The sequence below is a fragment of the Camelina sativa genome, chromosome 4 (assembly GCF_000633955.1).
Source record: "Camelina sativa cultivar DH55 chromosome 4, Cs, whole genome shotgun sequence".
NCBI lineage: Eukaryota > Viridiplantae > Streptophyta > Magnoliopsida > Brassicales > Brassicaceae > Camelina > Camelina sativa.
The window spans coordinates 3918722-3941281 of record NC_025688.1 but is presented as its reverse complement, the minus strand read 5'-3'; the positions used below and the strand labels follow the sequence as shown (position 1 = coordinate 3941281).

Genomic DNA, 22560 nt, shown 5'->3' with positions numbered 1-22560 from the left:
AGTTTGAACTGTGTGTGTGCAGTGTGTGTTTTTTTGTTGTTGTTGTGGTATCTTTTTATCACATTCATTGTGTTGGATTTAATTTACGGTATCAATCAATATATAAGACAAAAACAAAAGTCACAAAATTATTAAAGAGGCTACAAAGAATATATTTTTTAGGTTTTAATTTTAAGATAAAAATAGAGATGTTTGATTTAGACAAGATGGCATTTTCTAGAAATAAGTCGGTTCTAGTCATTTTGTATGGCTGATTCTATGCGAACATGCACGTCAATATTTTAAATTGTCCAAACATCCTACTATATTAATTGAGAAGTACAAATATGAAACTAAAAATGTGTAAGAAATTACATTTAAATGCCATTAGAAAAAAATTAATTAAATTAACTAATTTAAATAAATATAATTAATTAAAAATAAAAAACACTCACAGATCAACTATTAAAAAATCTAAAATAATCTTAAAAATTTTTTTCTCTCTCTAATAAGTTATGGACGAAATTACTAATTATTTTTTAAAAAAATATATAAACTAATCATAATTTTAAAAACTAAGATTTTATATCCAACTATACAATACAATTATTTTTAATAACTAAATTCGAAGATTTTGTTAAGATTTCAAATTATGATTCTTCTATCATCTTTAATTTATTTTATTTACAAATTGTTTGGAATTTTCATATAATACTTATAATTAATAAAATGCATAATTTTCTACATATGTTGTGATTTGAATTTTTTAAAACGAAGATATATTACTCAATGTATGAAAATGTGTGTTTTACTTTCCACATTGACGGTTTGGTAAAACTAAATTTATATAGATGATAAATTAATAATTTTTTTTGCTCACAATTATAATATTAAAATTACTATTTTATTTCACAAAATAATGATGCAAATACAACAAATAAACAATATAAAAATGTAATAATACATAACAATTAAAAATAAATATTACCTCAAACAAAATATTAAAAAAAAACAATAATTTTTATTATTATAATTTTTTTAAAAATGTTGACCCGTGCTTTAAGCACGGGATATATCCTAGTATCTATATGAATCCAAAAACATTATTGCACAAGTAGACAAAAACGTCTCAAAAAGAAGAAGAATAAAATGCAAGAGAATGAAATAACAAAAATGAATACAAGAAGACATATATATGTGGAGACGAATGAACGAACTGATCATGCGTTTGCCATTTGTTCTTTTAGAAGTCAGTATTAATCCTCTTGTCAATTTCTTTAATTAAGTCACTTCCTTGTACCCCATCAACAAATATACATCCAACCATAATGATGTGATTATATATCCTAATTTCATATCGTTTTTGTAAAACTAAAAATGGTATACTGTGTGCTGCAACGGTAACACAAATAATAGAGATTAGTTTTGTAGGATTTTTTGTTGTTGTCATGTAACAAAAATAAGTTGTATAAAGAGTTTTGAGAAATAGACAAGATATGACTAGTTTCGAAGGATCTATTTGATTTTTCTTCGCCTTCTTATTATTATAGACTCTTCTAATGATTAAAAATTTAAAATTGTGCATGCTGTGTCCTTTTTAAGTTTTACAATTTAGTGTCTTCATTATTTAACATCATTTTATTGCTAACATTATCTTAACTTTTTATGAAATGATACAACGTGAATATAGTAAATTCTGGGTATATATTTTGTGTGATAGTGAAATTTCCGATTTGAGGAAAGATATTCGTAAGTTTTAAAACACTACCGTCAAATCAAACTCATTCCTTTGGGTTTCGTGGGTACAATAAATACTAGAATCATATAAAAACCAAGAAAAAATAAGTTTGACTTTCGTAAAAATAAATTAATTACCAATCATCTCTTGAAAGCATAACATATAACCCGAGGCATGGTATGGCCCAAGATCATCATTTTTTTCTATTTTTTAAGTTGATTTCGGGTACATACTTCATACATGTGTCGTGCGGTGTGTTTATTCTACAAACAAAACACACGAAACGTAGTAAACAAATTAAAAAAAAAAAAAATACTACTTGAAATAGATACGTGAAATTTTCGAGAATGTTTTTGTCTCTCTAGAGTTATGTATGTCGGACATGGACTCATGCCTTTAATGTTTAGCGTGACGTGGGGGACTTTGCAAATATTTACTCCATTGTTTCTCTCAACTCTTATGTTTTGGTATTTCTTACTAGCTAGCATATTACAAACTCTCTCATACACACAAAAGTCAGTTTATCGGAACATTCGTCACAACTCACAAACTTAAGGTTAAAAACAAAAAAAAACTTCATAAACATAACCATAGCGTCGGCAAAGAAAGAACATTCTTTTTCAAATTTGGCAAAATTTTGATGAAATTATTTACACATTTTGATAAAAAAAAATTTTAAAATAGAAGAGCTCAGAAATATGGGTGGGTAAAAAAGTGAGATAATGCAAAAGTCAGCACGCCCCTAGGCAGCATGCTTGAGCAATAGACATCATTTGAGACATGTCAATGTTCTAAGGTATGTTTTGTCTCTTTTTTTTATAAAAAATATTCCTTCATATTTTTTTCTTACAAAATAAATAAACTTAATTTAATAAGTATTTTTTGTTCTACGTATGTATCTCTGTGTTAAAAAATAATCATTGTGTTGTATTGTTCCGTTGCTCACTAATTATATTGTTTGTGTTTCCATGATTGGATTATTCATTTCTAAAGAGACAAGTTCTTGCTTTTCTCGTTAACTTAATTTTAATTAATCTTTTTTCCCACACAGTTTACATTTTGGCATTCCAGTGTCGGTCCGGTTTAAGGTGTTTTTAAACATGCTCCAAAACTAGCCGCATCGGCTCTTGTAATGGACCTGAACCCTTCCATGTTTTACAGTATACATTATACAGCAATAGATCACAGCAAATGGTGTGAACCACCTTCCTAACATGTTCACATGTCAAAGTTCCAATAGAAGAAGTGCTAAGGAATATTTTCCAAGCAACATTATAGAAAAACGGTTCTACATGAATAACATTAAAGAGTATACATCCAAAAGCATATCGATCAATTATTTTAGTTGCGAAGTAACGAAACATTCAGAAACATTCAGATTTGTGTTGGGATTTGCATTTATACTTCAAAGTTCAAACCATATTTATTCTTAATTGATCCAAAGCCTAAAAGATTCAATAACAACATCACAAAACCCTGAGAGAGGTTTGAAAGAAAGAAAGCGATGTGGAGAAGCATAACTACGGCTTTCACAAATTTAATGGCACGATTTTGCTTTAGGGTTTCGTCAGCTTTGGTTCGGTGATTCCTTATTCTCATCACTGATTAACCGAAATCGATCTGCCGGAGAATTGTAATTCAAATCAAACGCTGCTATAGAATTCACGAAGGATATGAAAGATGAAGAAGGAGAGATTTCACATCATCATTCACGCGTCCATGGGCGAATTCACATGAATTTGTTTAATTAGGACACAAAAACGTTTAAGAGTCACTTCACACTTACAAAACATATTTTTTTACCACTTCTAATATTTTCCAATGGATCGTCAATTTAATGGTTTGGATATGATTGATTACAAAGCTCATCATCGTACGTTACGTTAGTACTACAAGTTACTTACACGGTTGAGATCTTCTTTACTTAACATTCTCTTGTAGTCTTGTCTGCTAAACTGCTTGACAAACGAATAAGATGTCTTCACTTCACATCCTTGGCCGAGTAGGGGTGTAAGTAAGTAACGGAGCCAACATCACTAACTATCTGAGATCATTATCCCCCAATCCAGATATAAGTTCAGTAAGCTGGCTTCTGACACCTCATAAAAGCTCCATAACAGCATTGTTGTGAACACAGTCAATTGTCTACAAAAGTGAAGCAAACCCGTAAGAAACAACCCATATCTTCATAAATGAAAGAGCATATCAGAAACAACCAGCTTCTCCTTGATAATATTTCCAAGCTTTGAATCAGCAACAGCTAAGGTTTCACCATCACAGTTTGCTTTCAAAAACTTGCGTAGACCCTTGCTTGGAGTTCCCTCAAGCAATTTAGCCACAGCTTCAAGAGCTTCAGATGTGTTGTCAAAAGCTTTTAAGCTTAACCATCTGTAACAACACCAAAAATGGTATGAAAAACCTAAACCAACAATATAAGCCAGTCTCTAAATATAAGAACTATGTATAGAAACAGAAGAAATCACCTTTCGGGCTGACTCTGCAGTCATGAACTCATTACCCAAATCCTATAAAACAACCAAAATTTACAAACTTAAAATAAAGACAATCAATACATACATAGACCAGGTTAAGATAAATGAATTGAACACAGCACAAGGATGAAGATAATAAGATCAACTCAACCTCAACGTCTCAAAGTCACCATACTTACAAACTTCTTCTTTTAGGAGCTACAGAAACTAAGCTAGTAGTAAGAAACCATATTCAATAAAAAGCCTTCTTCAAGTTTACAAATCATGATCTATGGGAAAAAAAAAACAGAGTACATTACTCTGTTCAAATTCTTCAATATCCGACGGAGGACAAAACTTCACTAAGCTTTTGGGGCTATACAATATCCCCAATGGAATTTTGTTTTTCTTATTTTTTGGTTGAGTGTACAGAAAGATGACAAGTTACTCACTGTCAAAGGAAAAATCAAGAGACAAGAAGATTAAAAACAAGAAAGACTCAAGGAAACTCGCAGACAAATCATGTGGTACAGACTTAAAACAAACGAGTACCAAGTTTCTTCAAGTGCCTCTATCTCTTAATCATCCATTGCTAGAATCAATGAGTCTTATTTCAGGGTAACTGTTCTCAAACCCTGAAATAGAGGGAGCTAGGTCCACAACATTAAAGGCTTATGAGAGCTCCTCTTTGTTGAACGTGTTCCAAGCTTACTGTACGATTTAAATCAGTTATGATAAATCTGTGCAAGAGACAAGAGACTTAACCGTATTTCTTCAAAATTTATTAACACAGATACACGTCCAACCTAATAAATCTTTTTAAAACATTGTTTTTATAAAACTCTACTGATCAGAGGGAACTAAAGCATCAAGATTCTTCTGTCAACATTCATCTACATTAGATTCTAGAAAGAGAGCTGCTCATTATAGATATCCACAAATAAAATAGTCTCACAAATCCTCTGAAAAGCAGAATTAACAAGAATACAGTCGTTGGTATTTTAAGGGTTAAATGTTTTTGTTAAATTTTGGAGATTTTAAGTACATAAAAAAGAAAGATTCAATATTACAAAACAGGGGGATACGATACGATACGAGAAAAGAATTTAAGAGAGAGAGAATAAGAAGATCCTATGTAGAAGGGCTAGAGTTTAGATCAAAACCTCGATCACAATCCTCGTCAGTGATAGGATTTTGTTCGTTGTTAGCAACAAGAGGTTGCGACTTTTCTTTCTTCTCAAGGCAAGCCAACACATGCTTCTTCACTCTCTCTATACGATCCTCGAGGATGTTTAACTCAGAGAGATCATCACAAGAATTGTATAGATCAGGGTCTTCCCACCAAAACCCTAGCTTCGTCGATTGGGCTTTAACATCAATCTTAGGAGGTGGCTTGCGATTTAGGTAACAATCAGCGATCTCTTGGGCAGGAGAGTAGCCGGAGAAGGAGTAAACAACGTCGGTGATCTCTGAGGGAGAGGTTACGAAGACGGCGATGTTGGCTCCGGAGAGATGACAGAGATCGGCCGCTTTGGAAAACACAGTTTGACGGCGTTTAGAGCAAGCCACGGCTCGTTGCTGTTTGGTTTCTCGTTTCTTGATTTCGATTTTTCGTTTTGTTCCTTTCTTCATTGTGGACTCAGACGCGTTTGTGCTTGACGACGGCATAATGTTTCCTACCGAGACAAAGAGATAGAGAGCAAATAGAAAACTAGAGAAATCGAGAGAGTAGAAACCGTTTATATATAGATATTGTAATGATCGGGTCAAACTTTAGGTTTTTTTTTTTCTTCTTTGTCGGCCAAAATATTCATTGAAAAGGCCCTATGGGCATTTATACTTCAAACCCTATTTATTATAAATTGATCAAAGCCTAAAAGATTCAATAACGACGTTTACAAAACCCTGAGAGAGAGAGAGGTTTGAAAGAAAGAACTCAGAAGCATCTAAAGAAGAGAGAGAGATTACCCATATCACATTTTGGCAGCTGCAGCAGCCAAACGCTTCTTCTTCTTCTTGACACTAGCGGATTTGTAACCGCCTTTGCACGGTTTACCCCACGGAGTAACCGATGTCCTACCTCGGCTTCCACTACTTTTGCTTTTTCCTTCACCTCCACCATGTGGATGATCACACGGATTCTTGGCTAGTCCTCTAACTGTGGGCCTTATCCCCAACCACCTACTCTGTCCTGCTTTCCTCAGCTTCTTGGTTCCGTTAGACGGGTTCGACAATGTGCCAATCGTAGCACGGCAACTGGCGTTGATCCACTTGGTGTTCCCTGATGGAAGCTTCAGCAAGCATTTCCCTGAAGCATGCTCCTTTAGGATCTTGGCGTTGGTTCCTGCAGCTCTGACCATCTTGGCGCCTTGCCCTGGGTTCATCTCGATATTGTAGATGATTGTTCCGATACGCATCATACCTAGTGGCATGGAACTTCCTACCATTGAGTTGATGTCCATGTGGAGCATCTCTTCTTTCATTTGCGCCACCAATGATTTGTTCTGCGCCTCAGCAAAACCTGTATAACAAAGACAGATAGATATAAAGGCGTTCAAGTTTGTCAGTCATAACCAAATAAAGCACACCCAAATCAAAGACACAAAGCTAGATTGAAACTATGGATCTCCATATATCCTGTCATTAAGTAACTTTCAAGATGTAGATACTCAACAGAGCTCAATCTTAATTAATCACAGAAAACCATATACAATATAGACTAGAGAAACCCCAGTCACATAAAGTTACTGAATTCACCATTTTAAATGCACTCATCAGCAAGCAATTCAGAGGCAGCCAAGACCCGAGTTAGGAAAATAAAATGATACATCTAGCAAGAGAATTAGGAGAAGAATCTGATGCGAATGATCAAAGCTTTTGCCTTGGTTATCTAATGACGGTGAATTCTTCCAACACAAGAGTATCTATCTTAACATGGAGTAGCATAGTTTCAGGGTACTAAAATGTTCAAGAATAACTAGGAAGAAGAGCTTCTTTATTTGATACGAGCTCTCATTCTTTCATCATCTAATTAGTTCTAACAGAGACAAGCAGCTGCGGTTTCACACACACTTGTTCATAATCTGAGTCGAGAAGTAAGTTGTACCATCCAGTTCCTAATCCATTTAGAAGAGCTTTGCACCTTGACAGAAACCAAAACATCTTGATTCCAAAAAAAACACACACTTAAAATACAAGTGGCTAACAAAATACTCTGTTGCTCAATACTGCCTAGGCAAATGAATGATACACACTCTATCTTACAACCTATATTCCAGAATTCATTGAAGAACACCTAATCCAACTTCTAGCGATAATTTAGAGTGTGTAAAAGTTAAAAAGCACCTGCATCATACATATAAGTAAAGAAGAGAAGAAACTCTTAATGAAAAGACCCATTTCTTGATGATACACACAGACAATGAGAAAAATTAGAAACAAGAATGAACCTAAGAAGAGTATACCAACCAACCTGTGGAGAAAGAGCGAAATGCTGGACGAATCATGGTGTTGAATAAAGAAGAAGAAGCTCGAGCTCTGCATAACGCCATAAGAGCCGACATTGAATGAGACTGCTTCTGGCTCTAAACAGTTAAAAAAATAGTTGGTTTTTTTTGTTTGTTTCCTACACAAGACACCGAAATTGAGATTAAACTCCCTATTACGAATTCAATTCTCAAAGGGAATACGATTTACAAACATGGGCATCTAACAAAAGAAGCAACATACAGTAGTCGCAAATTCCACACAAATAAATCCAAATTCTAAAGAAAAAGAACAAACCTTGGGGGTTCGAGGGTTTGCAAAAGACGAAGAAGCTATTTGGTTTCAGTGACTGAAACAAAACACTCTTTCTCTAGCGTCGATCGAGGGTTTGCAAGTTGAACCGGGTTTTCTACACATTTTTCATTTGGCCTTCCGTCCGGTTTAGCAGGCCGCACCTGCTCTAATGGGCCTGAGGAACTTTATATCTATATTTTTCTTCTAGGACTGGTTTTGTTTTGTCAAACGTTGCTACAAATATTATTTCTAACTAGATTTATAACGTGCACGTTGTGCGGGACTATAATTCTTTTAATTATTAATACAAACTATTGAATATAATTATAATTTTTCAATATGAAAATATAAATCTATACAGATGTCAACTTTATTTTATTAAGTGATATATAACTTATCTATTTATTTTAACATGTTTTCATAATTAATTCTTTCCTTATTTTTCGGTATACATTCGTCATCTATTGCATCTACTCTTTTTCACATTCTAGAAATATTGATTATGAAAACATATCATAACTATTTTTCATCTTCCAATACTTTTTTTATCGGTTGAGTAATTATTATTTACTAACATAGACGTAATTTTTTAAAGATAATATACCCACTCTTTCTCGCAAAGTTTCTTGAGTGTTATATACTACTACATGTAAGCTTTGCTTCGTAGTAATAAAACTCATAATTGAACTCATTTTTATCCGTAAACATCATATTATAACATCAAATATTACATTTTACCTTAACTGTTTGACAAAATAAAAAATTATGTTCACATATATAATTTTTTTACTTTAAAATATGTATAGTCTACGATGGTTTATACAATATTCTTTTATTTTGATTCTCCTAATCTACAAAATCATAAGATTACTCTAACTTTTAAATATGTGTATTTTTCCGAATATAGAAATTTTTTTTTAATTTTTAATTAAAATTTTACAATCTACCACTACCATCTTAACTGTTTTTTTTTACAAATAACTTTTTTCAAATTTTTTCTTAGTATTTTGCACTATTTTTTCTGTGTGTGTGATGTTTAGAATAAGTTATATCTAATATGTTTTATTTCAAATAACCTTTTACATTTCTCTTAAATATATACATTATTTTAATTTTTGAGCACTTGATTAATATTTTCTCTTTTTTATATATCTTTGTTTAATCATTATTCATTATTCATATTTTACTTTGATATTTTTTGTTGTATTTTTTTTAATTTTGTTTTTGGTTTATATTTAAGTTTTGAATTATTTAAAATGATTGTTTTTAATAATAATAAAAATATTACACAATATGTAATCATTATTCATATTTTACTTTGATATTTTTTTTTGTTGTATTTTTTCAATTTGTTTTTGTTTTATATTTTAGTTTTGAATTACTTAAAATGATTATTTTAAATAATAATAAAAATATTACACAAATAAGTGAATTAGTTGATGCATTAACTTTAGATTTAATGTTCTTTGATGATTTGAATTAATTTATTAAAAATAAAGTGATGAAGTGGAAGAAGGAGAAGAGAGAAAAGCCAACTTTATATATATAGATTACACCAAATTTTATAAGAAAATCTGAAAATGATAGAAATTTAGGGTATATTCAATCAATCATTTTCAGATTTTAAGTAAAGAAAGGCTCCAAACTTTTAATAACAAGTTAAGAAAAATTGTCCAAATATAAAAAGGAAAAACAGTTTGTTCTAACTTAAGGCTCTAATTTCTCTGTATGCACACAAAAAAAAAAGGTTATAGAGAGAGAACCACACTGGCTTAATGAGCAACACGCTCCAAATCTTGTGTTGTTGATTGAGTTCAATTTATCTTGCAAGTCTTCTCCAATGTAAATTAAAAATAAAACAGCACGGGAAGCCCTAACCAGTATTTTCCTTTTAATCAGGAAATTATATAGTTTGGAAAAAATGCTTATTCTGAATTTGAGATTGATAGATAACCTTTTTTTTTTAATCATACATCAAATACACCAACAAAGTGTTTTTTTTTTTTTAATTAACTCGTGAATCAATAAGAAAAACCAGAGAGTGATACAAACCAAAGCAATTGAAACCAACAGGCCAAAGAAATCTCAGTCCCTTCTGCAACCAATTCTTTTTTATTTTATTTTTATAAGCAAACTCAAAACTCCATTTGCTTAAATCGAACATGTTAACCAACTTTTATTGTAAACCAACCACTGAAACTTGGTTAGTCTTTTACACGGCCGGCGGCGAAGAAGTCGATAACTCCGGAACAGTCCTGGTGCCATTGTACTGCTGAATGACCACGATCGATGCCGTCGTGGAAGATTTCAACAAATTACCGATATGTCCAAGTTCTGAGTCTGGGCATTCACAGGTTTCTTCCCTAATCGCCGACGCTAACTCGCCACCTGGCATTCGATTCGACTGCTCAAAAACAGACTAAACCGGACCGAACCTTTCTTATTTAGTCTTTACACGACCGGCTAAGAAGTTAATAACTCTGAATCGGTGAATCACCACGATCGGTCCCAGAGCTTGGACCTATCGGTATTTTGTTGGTTTCTTCAGTGAGAGAGAGAGAGACTAGAAAGAGACAATTGATGTAACTTTTATAGCGTACATAGTCGAAAATAATTTATTGTTATATTTCTCCAAGAAAATGCTTTCTACGTGCGCTAGCTGCCCATTAACATTTTCTTTTTCTTTTAATGTCAATGATCACGCTCTTTTATATGTTTGCCCAACAAAAAAAAAAAAAAAAAAAAAAAAACATGTACTAACAACTGAGTTTAGGAAAAGAAAATGATACATCTAGCAAGAGGATTAGGAGAAGAATCTGAATGGTTTCAGGGTACTACTAAATGGTTCAAGAATAACTAGGAAGAAGATACAAGCTCCAACAGAGAGAAGCAACTGTGCTTGCTTTCACACTTGTTCATAATCTAAGGCCACAAGTAAGTTGTAAACGCTAATATTCCTAGTTAAAACGTTAATACTGTTAAGAGTATATAAACGTTAGCAACCCATAGTGGATAAAGAATACATAAACGCTAATAACACAAGTCACATTTACACTCTGTTAAGACTGTTTTGTCCAATGGTGATTGCTAATTTTTCAAAACTAAAACGTTTGTTGCCTCGAAATTTATAATTATTATCGTATTTAATTATTTATTTCTTTTTGTTCAAATAAAGTTAGGTTTGTATCTCTTATAACCAACCCAACCACAAAAATATGAAATCTTGAAAAAATGTGATTACAATTACCATATTCATCAATAAATAATCTAGAAAAATCCGATTTTTTGTTTCCTTGAAACGTTTACACAAAAAATAAAGATTCTACATGAATTACCCTATTTCGACCAATCAAGAAAAAAAAAACAAATAAATAAAAACATTAGTGAGTATACATCCAAAAGCATTTCATCCGAAAACATCTTGATTCCAAAAAAACACACACTTCAAATAGAAGTGGCTAACAAAAATACTCTGTTGCTCAATACTGCCTAGGCAAATGAAGGATACACACTCTATCTTACAACCCATATTCCAAAATTCAATTGAAGAACACCTAATCCAACTTGTAGCAATAACTGAGAGTGTGTAAAAGTTAAAAAGCACCTGCATCATATACATACAATGGTAACCCAAAAAAGTGGATAAAGAAGAGAAGAAACTTAATGAAAAGACCATTTCTTGATGATACACACAGACAAATGAGAAACATTATAAACTAAGAAATCAACCAGACCTGTGGAGAAAGAGCGAAATGCTGGACGAAGAATGGTGTTGAATAAAGAAGAAGAAGCAGATCGAGCTCTGCATAACGCCACAAGAGCCGATATTGGAATGAGACTGCTTGCTTGCTCCAACAAAACTATCACATATAATAAGCATAAATATTAACAGTTTACAAGGTGTGTGTAGATCCTAATTACAACCCATTTTAAACTCAAATTTACACAAAAGCAATAAGCCTAAACGCAAAACATTGATATTGAGATTTAAAAAAATTCTCTCCCCTATTACGAATTCAAATTCTCAAGATTTCTAAATCCAAACTCTTAAAACAAGAAAAAAAAAAACCAACCCTGGCTTGGGAAAAAAGAAGAGTGGTTTCCGAGCTCCTTGGGCAGTGACTGAAAGTTTCAGTCTGAAACAAACGCACTCTTTCGTCGTCCGATCGAACTGAACTGAAGAAATGAAATCGAGGGTTTTGCAATTTGAACCGGGGTTTCTTACTCATTTTTCATTTGGTCTTCGGTCCGGTTTAGCTAGTGGGCTTGAGGAACTTTTCTTCTCCGTTTTGTTTTGTCAAACGTTGCCGAGTTTTCAAAATTAAACGTTGCCTCAATTTTTATTTTTTTTTATATTTTGTATCGTTTTTTTATTTAATTTTTCAAAACCCTCATATTTTTCCAAAACTATGTTTTAGTAACGACTGACTCAAATCTTTTCTAAAACCACCATTATTGTATACTAAAAAGAAAGGCTCAAATTTTTAACAAGAATTCTTAGAAAAATTGCCTAAATACTTTTAATACATTAAAAAATAAATATAGGAAATACAGTTCGACCAATTCTTTAGTGTTCATAGGAACTCTAACCATATATCGAGAAAGGGGAAGGACTCTGCGTCTACGCTCTACATTTACAAACAAGCTTTTCAACAACTAAGCAGAGTGAATGTCAACGACAGGCATCGATCTTGGTGATTCGGCACCAATCGACGATGCTTCACATTTGACATTGACTCTCTACTTAGTTGCTGAAATGCTTGTTTGTAAATGTAGAGCATAGACGCAGAGTCCTTCCCCTTTCTCGATATAGTTAGAGTTCCTAATGAACACTAAAGAATTGGTCGAACTCATAATCTTCAAGACTTCAACATTGGAAAAGATCGAAAGGTAGAAAAAATAGTTTCAACATACAAATATCTTTAACATTTTGGAGTTACATAACTATTTTCTCTCTCTCTCTTCATGTTTCCGCAGGTCCATAATGATCAAACATTTGCCATAATGGTTCTAATGACTCTATTCACGACTGGTGTGGTGATTAATTAAAGTTGTGAAGAAGCCATTAGAAACATTATTGCAAATGTTTGATCATTATGAACCTGTGGAAACCAGAAGTGAGAGAGAGATCAGTGAGAGACAGTTGATGACAAGATGTGATTTGAGCGAGAATATATTCATGTAGGTAAAAATATTCTTTAACAATCTCCTAGCTGAAGATCTTGATCTAGGATAGTCATGGGATTGATACTCAAATATTTAATCTATATATTTTACCTACATGCAGATTTACATAAAATATTTTATTGTCATATTTCTCCAAGAAAATGCTTTCTACGTGCGCTGCCATTAACATATTACTTTTCTTTTAATGTCAATGATCACGCTCTTTTATATATGAATAGAATTTAAAATTAGTAAAACGTATGGAATATTATTATGCATGTATATTTATATTTGATGAAACGTTACTCTTTGATCGTTTTTTTTGGGTACTTTTAAGACAAAGGTACAAACGTTTAAAATTAAGTAACTTTCAAGATGTATATATACTCAACAGAGCTCAATCTTAATTACAGAAAACCATATAATATTAGACTAAAGAAACCCAAGCCCCATAGAGTAAGAATACATGTACTGATGAGTTCAACATTTTTAATGCACTCAATCAGCAAGCAACCAACAACTGAGTTAGGAAAAGAAAATGATACATCTAGCAAGAGGATTAGGAGAAGAATCTGAATGGTCTAGCTAGAGAATTCTTCCAACACAAGAGTATTATAACATGGTTTCAGGGTACTAAATGGTCCATGAATAACTAGGAAGAAGAGCTGATCTGATACAAGCTCCAACAGAGAGAAGCAACTGTACTTGCTTTCACACTTGTTCATAATATTCCTAGTCAAAAACGTTAAATACTGTTAAGAGTATATGCTAGCAACCCAAAGTGGATAAATAATATATAAACGCTAATAAGACAAGTCACATTTTTTTACTTTCTGATTGCCAATTTTTCAAAACTAAAACGATTCCTTCTAATTCTATAGTTTTTATCGTTTTTAATTATTTATTCCAACAAAGTTAGGTCCATATCTCTTATAACCAACCAACCCGACCACAAAAATACATATGAAATCTTGAAAAAATGTGATTACAATTACCAAATTCATCAATAATAATCTAGAAAAACCCGATATTTTTTTTTTCTTAAAACGTGTACATAAAAATAAAGGTTCTACATGAATTACCCTATTTCGACCAATCAAGAAAAAAAAAACAAAAAAAAGTAAATAAAAACATTAATGAGTATACATCCAAAAGCATATCGATCTCAATCGTCTTAGTTTGCCTGCAGTAACAATAAATTCAGATTTGTGTTGGGATTTGCATTTGTCCTCCCTGCCCGAAGAAAAAAAAAAACTAAAATGTTCAACAAAAATCAAACAAACGCACACAACGATTTCTTGAGACGTAAAGAAAGCTAAAAGAAAACTAAAGAAAGCACATACCTTGCGATTGTTTTTGGTTTTTCTTTTAATCACATTTGTTGTTTCTTCAAGCTTCTTTACGAGTAATCCTGATGAAAAATAAACAAGATCAAGCTTGTCAAATTTTTGAAAAACTAAAACAATCAAACAATACAAAACAAGAGAATGTATTATTCCAACCTGAAGCAGTAGATTCCAAGTGCAGTTGTGATCTCATGAATGACTGAAGTTGCAAAATGCGCATATAGCGACAATGTGAATATACAATAACCAAGAAGAACCCAAAACTCATCCACAAGAGGAACCCTGAGAAGAGATCATTTATTGAATCTTATTATATAAGTCTGATGACAACCACAACGCGTAAACCGGAAAATGAAAAAAGAACAAAATATTACCCGTCATTGAGTCTAGCGGTTAGAGCATTTGCTAGTGCAAAGGGAAGGTAAAGCAGTGACTGTGCAAGTGAGAGAGAGAGAAGGTTAATGAGGACTACAAACAAGAAAGAATTGTACCGACTGAGAAGAAAGTAATCTGATTCTTACCATACACATGTTTGTTTTTAATCCTTTTGGTTCATCACACAAGTGAGCTAGAATCATTCTTCCCTGAAATCATAACCCGTGACTAAATGATTCAACTTTTGGATTCAATGAATAAAGATTTTGAAACCAGAATTTGCTTACCACAAGGAATCCAAATGCAAGACCAGTTCCCAATACAACTAAGTGAGGGTAGTTTCTTATGAGATCAATTGGAGACAAGTAATCCCTGATTAAGACAAGAGAACTGATAAGTCTCAATGTGTAAATGTGGGAAACTCAAATAACAAAATAGAAAAAGACGTACCAAATCAAAACTCCTGCAATTAACGTGACCAAGGGATATAGCTGAATAAAGAACAAATATTGGCGTTACATATGTTAGTTAAGAACTTAAGATATTAAAAAAAACCAAATTAAGTAACGGAATCAAAATTTGGTTTCAGGAGACTATATACCATAGCTAATGCTAGGAGCATGCTTCCATTTCTTGACTGTACAACTTTGTGAACATTAGAAGCGCTGTAGAATGAAGCAGTGTGCATATCAGCAGAGCAATGCATACAAAAAAGTTAGCAATTTTCTCAGCTTGAAAAGAACATAAGACAGATGAATTGTGGAAAACTCACTTGATTGTAAGGGTTGGTATAACAGCAAAGAAAATCATCGTGAATAGTATTATTCTGGACATTTGCATCTCTGCAAAGAACAGAGAAAAGTTCCAATGGCGTTAAATAAACTTCTCAGGAGAAAAATTAGTGGAAACCAACAAAGAAAACAAAAGGTTTGTGGAATATTACCGTTCAAAAACGGAACCCAACTAAACAAAGGAATCGACTTCCCAAGCGGCTGAGCCCACCACTCGGCACCTTGAGAGTAAAAAAAAGTTTGAGAGATTGAAAAAGAATTGTTAGTGATAGAGATTTTCTTAGATTGTTGAAGCTTACCAACAATGGCTGTGAAGAAATGGCCACAGTATATAAGTGCAAGACCTTCTGTAGGACCATTGACTACCGGAAGAGTAAGCGTGTTTGTAAAATAGCTAAAACACAAAAGAGCAAGAAAGCAAAGTATTAGAGATTTCTCAACGATTAATCAGAGTGAAACTTGAAATAAAAACCACTTACTGTTCCCATGTTGCTCCAAAAAATGGAACAGCTGAAATAACCCAAAACCAGAAAGTATCTCTTCCACACATAGCAGTGCTCCCATATGCCATTGTTTCTAACGCACAACCAAGAGCATCACAACCATGGTCGAAAAGCTCTCCTAGTGGGCTAGAAGAATTTGTTCTTCGTGCTTGCTTCCCATCAACCGCATCAAATGTCTAACATTCAATCGTAAGAGCTCAAGATATGTCAGGAAAACAGTCTACATGACCCTTAACTTAAGAAGCAGATGAAATTGGGATGTTAAAGAGAAAGAAGCAGACCTGATACAAAAACAGAAGTAGGCCATGTGCGAAGTGAACCCATCGAGGAGGAGGAGAATCCAACTTAGGCGAGTATATCTAAAGAAAGTTTGAAGAAATCCATATGAGCAAAGTAACTAGAAGCTTCAAGTAAATAAAGAATAAGAAAATCAAACCAAACTCACATAGCCTAACAAAGCAGATGTGAGAAGAAACATGAACCCCATAAGTGTTATCTACAAAACCAAACACACAAACCGTAAGTGGTTGTTACTAGATTCCAAGTTTAAATGCAAAATATAGGATTCACTTATACCATGTTGGGTCTGGATATGGATTCCAAGTGAACACATGAAAAGACAAACAAAAACGTTAGCTTCAGATCTCTAAAAAACTAAATTAAAGATCACATCAATGCAAAAGGAGAGGATACTTACGGCATCCATAGAGGGAAGATCTTGACAAAACGGTTCCAAAAAGGTTGGAGAACGTATTTGGCAAGATAAGAAATCAACACCACTGTATTTATGTTTCTTAAGAGCAGCTACACCATGAGCTCCTATGTAACCCATTTTTTTCTTTTTCAAAATTACAATTGTGAATCCAAATTGGGTCTCTTTCTCAAATCAACAACCTGTCAAAAGATAAAAAAAAACAACAAACGAACAAAAAATGTCATTAAAGGTTGGATCTTTTTATGTAAAGACGAAGACTTTTCAAATACCCTAAAGCAATAGCCACGAATTCTACATGACCCATCTGAAAAAAAGACAAGAGTTTTTTGGAAATTGCTTCAAATTCACGAACTTGGAGAAGCAATTAGAGAGGCGTTTAACGAAACTAGTGTTGTTGTATAGGACATTTTAAAGAGATCGTAGATTCAAGTGAATGAGGAGCAGATTCGATCTAAGATTCTGAAGACGAAATAGGTAAAGAGAAGAAGAAGAAGAGAACTTACGACGCTTCAGCGATGGCGTAATGCTACAAAGCCGAAGATGAAGACGAGAAGAGGTCAGAGAAGAATCACAGAGAGAGAGCTATGGGGTATTGTTTGCTTATGTGAGTCTCTCTCTGTCTTTGTTGTATCGACTTCTCTCTCTTCGTTGCGCCCTAAAAGAGGCGAAGCGGGACGAGAGTGGAAAGGAGGGCTTTGCGTATCTGTAACGATCTTTAATTTCATTATTTTCCATTTTAAGTCCCTTTATTATTTTTTTCTTTCTGTATTTTGTTTTTTTTATAGATAATTGTTATATAAGAGAATCACCAAAACTCAAAAAAAGTTAATTTAGTAAAACCATCTATAATTTGGTTTCGTTTGATGTGATTTCGATTTGAATTTAGTTAAATTCTTAGTTAGAAAATAAATAATTTTAAAATATAAAATATGATTATTTGTTTGATTACACTAAAATAAAATCCGCTTTTAATAATTTTAGATTTTAAACATATCGGTTTATATATAAATCTTAATTTAATCTTGATTTCAGTATTTTTTTATTAAGCTTTTTAGAATATGTTTTGTATTATTTTTTAGGTGACAAACTAAATTCTTTTTCTTTACGATAAAATCATATGAATTTTAATCTAAAGAACTTTTTGGTAAACCACATGGATGACTTTTATCTTTTTAATCAAGCTTTGAAGCCACATTGGAGTCAGGAAATGGGGAAGGAATAGCAAGGAAGTGAAAAATATGAACTAGTATATTTTCATTAACGTGTTAGAAATTAATTAAAATTTTGAAACAATATAAAAAATATATAACATACTATATAATATCAAATTTAGAATCAAACTCGTACAATTATGTTGTTATAAATTTTCAACCCATATAAATAAAAATATTAAAAAAGTCAAATAAAAATTTAAAATATTGTGAAAGAAGATGAAAAAGTGATTACTTTTTAGATGATAATCTAAAATACATAATGAAGATCAAATTTTTAACTTGATTATCTTTTTTTTTTGAGATGGTTCATACTATCGATATTTTTGAATCGCCATCAATCGATCTGAAGAAACTTGTATCCATCAAAATTTTAAGTTTTACATATAAGAGGTTGAACAAAAAATATGAAAAATTTAGAATGAGTATAATAATTTAATAAGTATTAAAAATAAAATAAGAATTATATTTAGACTTTTCAATGATATTTTAATTGATTTTCTGCCCATACGAAAAACTAACCATCAAATATTTGAGATATAATAGAGAGGTTGAGATATTTTTTTCCACTAATATTATATTATTTAGACCAGAAAAATGATTTTTTTTTTTGCATGAATTCGTTAAATATTTAAGATAGTAAACAAAAACAATAGATCCGAATTACAAAGAAACAATCCTTCTACGTAGGTTTTCTCTCTTTGTTGGTCCATCCATATATTTTTAAGCGTGGTATTTACAAACATAGTAGTGATCATACGGATGATTTAAGTTGTAGTATGATTGGAAAGTCAGTGATTTGTTAACATTTATTTTTCATCTTCATTTCAAATTTGTATAATTTGATCATTCATGAATATATATATCTATATATTTATAAGAATAAGAACTTGTTTTACAAAATTGTAATTCTATTTCATTTTTGTTTGAAGCTTTCGGTTATATTTTATGATTGAAGTCAATTTTTTGAGAATACTCATTTAGTGTAATTAATTTTGATATTTTGGTTCGTTCGAATACGTGTCATATGTGATGGAGATTGGAAGGAACCACAAAACACAAGAATGGGTGCAAAATTAAACAAAAATACATTTAGAAAAAAAAAAGACATAACATACAAATTTTGATGTAATTCAGATGTTGGTAAACAAAACTAATATTGCCTATTCAATTTTTTTTATTACAACAAAGTGAGACAGGCTGTTCTATAGTTTATTTTTCTTCTATATTTGAAAAGTAAAAAGAATCATATTCGTCTTTTTTTTTTCTATTAAAATTTTGTTTTGGCATCATCTTTTTCCCCGTCAAGGAATATGGCATCTACATTTTATATTTGTAGACAAAATCAAAGTTGCTATCTTATACGATGTCCACAAATTTTACTTTTTTAAGTGTTATATACATGATCATGACCCCATCCATGACATATATTTAAAGATCTTACATAAAATTTTAATAATAGTATGTGGAATTCGTATGTACTTGTGACATTATTGTAGTTTGATCGAAATCGGGATATTTTTTGTACATTTTTTTAAAAAAATATCGATGAAACCAAGAAGTTTCGCCATCATTAATTTGGATTCTTGTTTCAAAATATTGATAAATTTGTGGTTGGGAGTATTAGTTTAATATTAATAGTTTAAGCAAGTTGAGTAAAATGATCACGTGTCCTATATAATTATTCAAGTCTAAAGAGATCTAACCATTAGTTAACTTACTCATATAGTCTTATTATTCAATGAGTTTAGTGGACATGATTCGTCCTTAACATTTTTTATGCATAGACACAAATAAACTAACCTTTTGTGTGTGTTATGTTTACATATTATTAAAAGATAAGAAACCTTCTCTCTTCATTCCAAGACTCAGTAGTCAGTACTCACTAGGTACAAACATCTCGTTCATGATCCACGTAAAACATCAATTTAGTAATGTAATTTAGATATCGCGTGCTCCTTAATCTAACAACCAACATCCATTTTAGATCATCAATGGATAACTACTTAGTATTACAAATGTCCACATACATAAACATAATACAACGAACAAACCTTTGTTAAAAAAAAACTTGGGATTTATTCGGAGTCGGAATCTGAACGAGCACTCTGTCTCACGTTCCTTCTTACTTGTGTTGTAGACTTTGGTTTAAGAGATGACTCACCCTCGTAATGGATAACTTGCGCTCTGGCTATTCTCTCTTCCAGATCCTCTGTACTGAAATCATCTTTCCCTCCCAGCTCATTGAACCCAACCTATCAACGACAAGAACATTGTATCATCGACACAAATCATATCCTACAAGATGTTTTAGTTTATAGCGTGATTATTATTACCATATAATCATCCACTTTAGTGTTCTTAATGAGGGCAAGGGTGGGAAGAACAACAATCTTGAGCCTCTCAGCCAAGAATGGACTTTTCTCGGCTTGAATCTTTACAAAGCGTGTCTCAATGTGTTGCTTTGCCAATATACTCATGTGTTTATCCATCACCTGCACAAATATTTTCCGTTTATAAATCAATCATCCCAAAAAAAACAATGCAGCGATCATCTTCATAGATACGACACACGAGTAATACACAAGAGCACTGTTGGTTATTAATAAATCATTTCCAAGGTCTAATAAACTCAGTGATCACAGGAAAGATGAGGCAATGCAAACAAATTCACAAGGTATGCAGAAAAATTTCTGTTAACCTTAAGCTAAAACAGGTCGCAGAAACAACCAAACCAACAAGTAATGCCTTTTTGAAGAAAGGCTAAACCCAGCAGAAAAGAAATATTGAAACTCGAATGAAACATGACAGCGTTACTATTCATATAGACATATACACAAGAGCAATGTTCCGATATTACTTTCAAAGGTCTAAGAAACTCAGAAATCACAGGGAAGAATCAGATAATAGCAGAAAAATCCATAAGGTAAAAACTTGAACCTTATGCTAAAACAGGTCTAGTGGGTGGCTATGCAGAGGAAGCACCATTTTTAGTTCTCTGCCTAATATCTCTAATCAAAATCATAAGCATTGTTATTATTACATTACTTATCAAGAGCATAGCTATCACTTCTCAAGAGCATTGTTAGTTATTATTTACACCACATCCAAGCTCTAAAGAAACTCAGAATTCACACGAAAGAATCAGGCAATGCAGACAATCCACAAGGCATATATATAAACTTACATCTTGCGCTAAAACAAGTCTAGTAGCTATGGAGAAGAAGCACCGTTTTTGGCTCTGTGCCTAACCTCTCTTTTCGCAAAACCAAAAAAAGACAAAACTTTTCAAATCCCAGCAGGAAAAATCTCCATCATCATTAGTTATATTAATCACTACCAAGTTCTAAAGATTCTCAGAGATCACAGGGAAGAATCAGGAAATGTAGACAAATCCAAAAGGCACAAAAAAAATTTGATACTAAAAATGATCTAGTGGCTATGAACAAGATCTTTGAAGAAACAAACTTCTATCCCCCCTAACATCTCTTTTCTAAAACCAGAAACAATCATACCAACAAGTATCAAACTTTTCGAAAACCCAGTAGCAAAAACCAACAACATTGTTAGTTGTTACTTACTAATCCCTCACAAGCTCAGAAGAATCAAGAAAACAATACACACAAATCCACATAAAAAATCAAAACAATTTGAAAAAATAAATGTTGAAAGGCAAGAAGAATTGTGAATTTTTACTTTACAGGGCCAATTCTCACGGAAGAAGTGACAAACGACGCGTTCACTAGCTTTGACGACGGTGAAGAAGTCTTTCTCAGAATGAATCTCAGAGTATTCTCCATGTCCAAGGCTCATCCAACGTTTCTTCTTCTCCGCCATTTTCTTCATCTGCTTCAACCTTCTCTCTCTCAAAACTTCCAGATCGTCTTCGTCTAACTTCTCTAGAGACGCTATCTCATCGTCTAGCTTGTCTTCCATTGCTTTCGCTACCGTCATAACTTGTTTCTCCAGAATCTTCATTCAATTCATCCATCATCATAAAAAAATCAATTGATTTTTTCAAAAACAAATTCAAAATTGGGAATGAGATTGTACCTCTTGAATTGGATTCGCCATTGTTACAAAAGCTTCTTCTCGTGAGTTGCAGCTTTCAGATTCGAATTAATGATGATGATGACGACGATGAAGATGAAGCAAAATTACAGATCTCTCTTTCGTTTTTTTAGGTTAATTTTAAAAATAGATAATTTAAAACAAAGTCTCTATCTGAGATAGAGTCTCTTAAGAAAACGTTAGGATCCGGTTTAATCTTGAAACGGTTTAATCTAGAATCGGTTTAATGGAAAAAAAAACACATCTTAGTAGTATAGAATTTTTACTTTTCTATATAAATAAAATCAAAGATGAAAGTAGATTAATAAAACTAAAACATGATCAATCAAGAATTGAACCCCTAAAACCATCGTGTAACTCAAGTTAAATAACTCTGTAATAGAGAATCCTTAAAGTACGTTGAGTAGTCGATCT

The 22560-nt window shown here is 32.3% G+C and overlaps 3 protein-coding genes and 1 pseudogene across 7 annotated transcripts; all 4 read right to left on the bottom strand.

Annotated features, from left to right (window-relative positions):
• LOC104779744 (agamous-like MADS-box protein AGL97) lies at window positions 3438-5927 on the bottom strand. 3 transcript variants are annotated; one of them, XM_019244511.1, is made up of 5 exons: window positions 5352-5927; window positions 4509-4899; window positions 4201-4242; window positions 3934-4105; window positions 3438-3862 (listed from the first exon to the last, which is right to left on the bottom strand). In XM_019244511.1, exons 1-2 carry the CDS (start codon window positions 5854-5856, stop codon window positions 4853-4855), a joined length of 552 nt encoding a protein of 183 aa, XP_019100056.1. In that variant the 5' UTR covers window positions 5857-5927; the 3' UTR covers window positions 3438-3862; window positions 3934-4105; window positions 4201-4242; window positions 4509-4852. The 3 variants fall into 3 exon arrangements, with proteins under 3 accessions (XP_019100056.1, XP_019100055.1, XP_019100054.1); XM_019244510.1 differs by having other exon boundaries at window positions 3438-4105; window positions 4509-4639; window positions 4741-4899; XM_019244509.1 differs by having other exon boundaries at window positions 3438-4105.
• Window positions 6006-11796, bottom strand: LOC104779743 (60S ribosomal protein L2, mitochondrial-like). Of its 2 annotated transcripts, XM_019244507.1 has the most exons (3): window positions 7972-8037; window positions 7661-7813; window positions 6006-6709 (listed from the first exon to the last, which is right to left on the bottom strand). In XM_019244507.1, the coding sequence occupies exons 2-3, from the start codon at window positions 7749-7751 to the stop codon at window positions 6162-6164; spliced, it is 639 nt and encodes a 212-aa protein (XP_019100052.1). In that variant the 5' UTR covers window positions 7752-7813; window positions 7972-8037; the 3' UTR covers window positions 6006-6161. The 2 variants fall into 2 exon arrangements, with proteins under 2 accessions (XP_019100052.1, XP_019100053.1); XM_019244508.1 differs by lacking the exons at window positions 7661-7813; window positions 7972-8037 and adding an exon at window positions 11703-11796.
• LOC104779740 lies at window positions 14099-17043 on the bottom strand (annotated as a pseudogene).
• LOC104779741 (thioredoxin domain-containing protein 9 homolog) lies at window positions 19907-22258 on the bottom strand. Of its 2 annotated transcripts, XM_019244506.1 has the most exons (5): window positions 22129-22258; window positions 21852-22047; window positions 21772-21821; window positions 20412-20570; window positions 19907-20330 (listed from the first exon to the last, which is right to left on the bottom strand). In XM_019244506.1, the coding sequence occupies exons 1-5, from the start codon at window positions 22147-22149 to the stop codon at window positions 20154-20156; spliced, it is 603 nt and encodes a 200-aa protein (XP_019100051.1). In that variant the 5' UTR covers window positions 22150-22258; the 3' UTR covers window positions 19907-20153. The 2 variants fall into 2 exon arrangements, with proteins under 2 accessions (XP_019100051.1, XP_010502429.1); XM_010504127.2 differs by having other exon boundaries at window positions 21772-22047; window positions 22129-22255.